The 6074-nt window shown below is 35.2% G+C and overlaps 1 protein-coding gene across 1 annotated transcript; it reads right to left on the bottom strand.

Moving 5' to 3' along the window:
- Positions 1–3321: 3321 nt before the first annotated feature.
- LOC127074696 (uncharacterized) lies at positions 3322–5868 on the bottom strand. Its single transcript, XM_051016038.1, has one exon. The coding sequence runs from the start codon at positions 5552–5554 to the stop codon at positions 3818–3820; it is 1737 nt and encodes a 578-aa protein (XP_050871995.1). The 5' UTR covers positions 5555–5868; the 3' UTR covers positions 3322–3817.
- Between the last annotated feature and the right edge of the window lie 206 nt (positions 5869–6074).

The raw sequence follows: 6074 nt of genomic DNA, 5'->3' as shown, positions 1-6074 counted from the left end.
GGATAATATCTACGGGCCCAATATTGATATGGACAAGGATGATACAGTTTATGCCTTGTGTTCAATATAGACACAAGGGCAAAAGGGGAATTATACACATAAGTATTATCGCAAAAGGATTTGTCAGATCACATGACATTTTTGTGTCTTAGGTAGCAGTGATGTGTTGTTAGATACCGCTCACTGTTTATTATGTTAAATACGTGATTTAATATAATTGCTAATGTCACGAAAACCTACAAGGCCACACACAAAAGGACGGATTGATGAGAGATAGAGTAACTAAGGAACACCGTAAGGTACGGTGCACTTAAGTGAATTGTAGAACATCGTAATCTACAGTGTACTTAAGTAGAATACAAAATATGGTAAGGTACCACACACTTAAGTGATTTTGGCATATCATAAGATATGTGTCACATACACTTAAGTGGGCTTTTTAGCTTGCAGCCCACACAAGTGGTTCTATAAATAGAACCCTTGTGCAGAAGCATTTGTGCAATTGTAATTTCGTTTCTCTCTCTCTCTCTCTCTCTCTCTCTCACTCACTCACTCACTCACTCAAAGCCTTCATTCGTAGCAGCTAGCACTGAGATTGAAGGAATTCGTTCGTATGGACTGAGTAGAGGCGTTGTCACCATTCAACGTTCGTGATCGCTCCGTAGATCTACATCAAAGGTTTCAATCCCCACAAGAGGTAATGATTTTATCACTGATCATGCCCATTTGTAAGGATCACAAAAGGAGAAATTTTTAAATTCCGCTGCATTTTGGATCACAATTCTCCTTCAAAACCCTCGTATTCATAAGATCATAGATAATTACATGATTCTTCTTCATGCTTGGTATCTTGATGATGGGACCATCATATGGGATTCAAAGGACGTGGCTAAAGTCCTTGACATCATTTGGGAGACGGGTTTAGGATTATGCATTTAGTTGAATATCCGTAAGACTGAGATCTTTTGGCCTTCGTGTGATGGAATTAAAATTCATTGAGGGGTTGTTCCCTTTAGACATGGGAGGGTGGTGTTGGAGATGTAATTACTTGGAGGTTCCGTTAGTAGAGATAAAGGTTTTACTTAGAGTTTTTCCATGAAAAGAGATTTTAGCGAAAGTGAGTCAATGAATTTTCTCCCACGGTTAAGGGATTCTCAAAGTGAGGTTCTTCTACTTCAGTCTTGCATGTGTATTTCCAAACTAGTTTTGAGCCTAAGAATGTGCCTACATATTCACACGGAGGAGGTGACTATTTAGTTTGATAAATATTTATGAAGGATTGTTGAAGACATCATAGTTGGTGGAGGTTTTTTCTTCAGGGAACTTTAATGGAGAATGACCTATTTACCTATTATAGTTATGGTATTGGGTTTGTACTCGACATTAGAGGATGCCTCAAACGCTTTTGTTGCTTCCAGGTTCCAAACATGGGTGTTACAATATCATATATTGATAGACCCTAAAATATATGATATGGGCTCTGATTTTGAGAGAGCTTTGGATGATCTTAGTGTTATGATTCCAAAAAAAATTGACCTTAGTAGTTTTACTAGCATAGACATCGTGCTCTAAAGCCTAACATGATTTGTCGACTGCCCTTTTTCGTAAAAGTGTTCAGGACATTAAACTGAAGTTTGACATAACCATAATACAAAAATTATTTGTTGAGTGTTTGCAAGCAACACATGTTTAAGATTTTCTTCTAAATATTTCTATTGATGGACTATGCTAGCATATGTCATCAATAGAGTATTGTACTATCCTTAGGTATCTTCTTATGATTCCCTTATTTTCTACTGATGAGGTTTTCCCTATTTTTTGTAGGGTGAATTTAGATACCTTTGGAGAACACACACTTCATTGTAGGGAGCTTCCAGGCTTCAAATATCAATATGACTTTGTTAGGGATGTTCTTTTTAATATATTTAGAGGCGAGTGTATTTATGAAGAAAAAGGTGATTATGAATTTTTTGACCGACCCATTGGAGGGAAGATCAACACTTAGACTATTAGATGTTCTAGTGTATAGGTGGATACGAGGAGAACATGCATGTGCGGACTTGACTGAGATTTCTCCACTTGTAGGATTAAGGATTTGAGGTTTTACTTTGGGACAGAAAATCCTTAAAATCGCTTCAAGTAAAATGGTCAAAAATGAGAAAGTGTGTTCTAACAATCAACATGATTTTATATTATTTGCGTTTGACACTTTTAGGTTTTTAATCCTAGAAAAAATATATCTTTTACAATGAGTCTAAAAGTTAATGCACATCAGTGTTGTGTTGTGTCTCCTAAGACCATAAAGATGATTTTTAAAAAGATTGATTTTTCCATGAAAAAAGTTATCTCCTTGTCTTTTATTTTTAGGTTTACAATATCGTAGTTGTAAGTGTAACTTTATAATGCTAACAAACCTTATCTATGAAGGCTCTCACATGTTTATATAAAAAGGCAAATCGAGAAAGCGCGTACTTAACTATATGGCACTGAAAGAGGAAATAATTACAAATGATTAATCTTTTAAGTAACACGATTACATATAAACTTTACTTAGATATACTCTTTGGATGTTAAAAAGTAACAATATCTTACTGTTTTTTTTCTGCGGTGCCCAAATTATATGGTTATAATCTCAACACTAATACTTGTTTTCGTCAGAGGTATATAAAAGGTATCTCACCTGATGGTAAGCAGAGACTAAAGACTGAGGTGTGTATATTTCAAAAAAAAAAATTTCTCCTTAACCTCTCTATTTAAAGAGATTTTTATAAGGAGTTAGTGAGAGAGTTAATGGAGAAATTAGTGGTATATAGGATCTCTCCACTCTCTCCCTCACATAATCCGAGTCCAAAGATTCATATACAACACAATCCCATAGACACAACTCGGATCCTAAATTACACAATTTGGATATTGAACTTATATGTCTTGAATGTTATGGAGCGAATTAATGTAAAGATATGACAACATACCGTTAAGATAATAAATCAAGATAAGAATCTATAACAATCCACTCCTAAACTCCTTCCATTTTAGTTTTATAATAAGTGCTACTTTTGCAATATATTTTTTCAATTATGTGTTATTTCACAATATTAATACAATATTTATTATCTCTATTTACAAATTTATCTCTATTTTATATTTTAACTCACCTAACTACCAAATTAACTAGTATTAACAACAACAAAAAATAATAAAATTTATTTTATCATTACCTTAAAAAGTGTGTAAGTCACAAAAGTGAGAGTAGGTAAAATGAGAAAGAGGTAGTATATGATAACAATATTCCTAACTATAGAACAAACAATCAACTTTGGGTTACCATATGCCAAATTGACCAAATAGTTTATTCATTGTAAAAATCTAATCTAACAAACAACTTATGCAATACTAATATTTTACAAGCTTTGGAAAATAAACAAATGTTAGTATAATTGCACAAAGCCACATGATGATATGACTAACTTATAGACTAATCAAGCAGTCTTTCTTGTGTCTGATTCTGTGCGGCTTCTTCGTCAATTTCTACAACATTCTTGGTTTCATATACTAAAAGAAGAACTATAAACCTAGAGCAACTGAGAGATTGCTTGCAAAGACACAATTACAAAATATTACTAGTTGGTGAAGAGGAGGAAACTTACGGCTAGAACAAATCATCTTCTTCATAGTTGAAAATGAAACTAAGCACTTAAAGAAGGCAATGATTGCGTATATCCACTCTTCCTGGGAACAATAAACCAGATACAAATCATTCAAAAATCTCACACAAACAACAACAATAACAGCTAATTACTGTCTCTTCCTATTGATGTTAATTTTGGAACCCTCTTGGACCTCTAGACTGGTAAAGCTCCAGTCTACACTTGGATTCTTGCAACAGATCTATGGTGGTTTCATCTTGAGTCAGATTAGGTTGTCTGTATGCCCATTCAAGAACTCCAAGAACCTCGGCCCTAGAAAGTTCTTCACTGTCTGGCACATTTAATGCAATATAGGATAGCAGAATCAAGGCTGATTGCTGTACTGACTGCTCGCCAAAGTACAGAAGTTGAACCAAGTGTGTTACACCACCAGAGCTTATAATCGCCTTAGAGTGATGGAGGTGGAGGTAGTTATCATAGCAGGCAAATTTTGCGAGTGAATCTGCAGCCTCTTTGGATACCTCATCCTCTCTTTCGTTGAGAAGTCGAACCAATGAACCAACTATCGTTTTCTCATTTTTCGTGAATGTCCTTGCCAAACTCCCAATAACCTTAATGCAAGGAATCAAAAGTTTCTTATCTTCTTTGTCAATAATATCGATCACTTGATTAACAACGGCTCTACGAGCAGGAAAGTTCGACTTAAGCGCTGATCTTCTCAACTCAGCGTCTTTCTCAGTCACTGCAGTAATCTCTTTCAATGCCAAGGCAGAATCGTACTTCACTTCTTCAGGTCCTTTCTCAAGGAGAATAGCTAAGCATAACAAAGCACTTGATTCTATTAAGCTACGACAAATCGCAGAGTTATCCTTTGCTAAAAACATAAGAGCTTTCACTGCCATTGCTTTCATGTCAGCCTTACTCTCCGAATCTTCAAGTTCCATTCTGTTGATGTTAATGCCAGAATACGAAGAACTTGGCTCGGTATTACCGTTCCCAATCCCACTTGAATGACTATGTTCCTGAACAGTTTCAAATGCAATATGACTAACAAGTAACCTAACAATATCATGCTCAGCAAAAACATCTTGACATTTAGGATTCTTAGAAACAAGTTGAGAAACAGCCCAAGCTACAGCAGCTTGAACTTTCATAGGACCTTCTTTAAGAATCTTAGCAAAAACAAAAAAGACACCAGCATTAATCATAACATCAAAGCTTTCTGCATCTCGACCCAAAAACCCAATAGCTTTAACAGCATTTTCTTGACCTTCTACTTTTCCTTCTCTAATAAGTTTCAACAAAGGACCAACACCACCTTCTTCAATTATCAATTTTCCGTAATGATCGTTATCGCGAACAAGCGAAACCAAAGAAGCAGCAGCATCAGATCGATCATCAACAGAGCCATTATGAAGAATCGCAATCTGTTCCCAAATTAGACCTAGAATCGGATCATTAGAAGCGATAGGTGGTAGACCTAGACACTCATAGCTACCTTCCTCCGTCGGAGCGGAGACACGGAGTAGCCAGGAAACATCGCCGATTGAACTTTCAAGACGACAAGACATTTTTCTGAAAGCGGCGGAAGGTACTATGCTGAAAACGCGCTTCATACCGTTGACTTTGCATTTGGTGACTAACGTTAGTGCTTTTTCGAGGACTTGTACGGTGTCTCCGATGATGCGACGTGCTGGTCGTTCGTTTAAAACGGAGCTTGACGTTGCTGCTTGTCGGAGAAGTGAAGCGAGTTTTTCTGTTTTGGATTTGACTACTAAACATTCTTGTTTGAACGATAAACTTCCTTCATCAACTGCTTTGATTACTTGGTCTGTTAATTGGATCGGTTTTGCTAATAGTTGTTTTAATAAATCTGCAGTTGTTGTGCTTTTTTTTGAAAACCCCATAGTTATGGAAATTTGTTACTAATGTGTGGTGTTTGGCAAAACGGCGATGTGGTTGAAAGATGATAGGAAATTATGTGTGTTGGGAAGTGGCAAGTGTTGTATGTGAATTATTGGAAGAATTGGTGGGGTTAAGTGGTGATTATGGTGTGTGTGAGTTTAGGTTTCATGATGGAGTTGTGTTGTACTATGGTGGTGTTTTTGTTTTGATATGGATGACTACTCTAAGCATGATTAGTGAAGGCATTTTTACTTTTTAGTGTTTCCCACTAATTTATTTTAACTTATGGACCATTTTAATATTTTGGATTCTTTGTTGGATGTTGTAGTTGTAGTGAATAGTATAATAGAGTTGACTATTTCTATGATCACTCAAACAATAGTTTATATGTTTTTAATATGCGAAGAAGTAACAAATCACTTTATTCTTATATATATATATATATATATATATATATATATATATATATATATATATATATATATATATATATATATATATATATATATATATATATATATA

Source organism: Lathyrus oleraceus, chromosome 4, assembly GCF_024323335.1.
Source record: "Lathyrus oleraceus cultivar Zhongwan6 chromosome 4, CAAS_Psat_ZW6_1.0, whole genome shotgun sequence".
Lineage (NCBI taxonomy): Eukaryota > Viridiplantae > Streptophyta > Magnoliopsida > Fabales > Fabaceae > Lathyrus > Lathyrus oleraceus.
The sequence above is the reverse complement of the archived record's forward strand: the minus strand, read 5'-3'. Positions and strand labels throughout refer to the sequence as shown.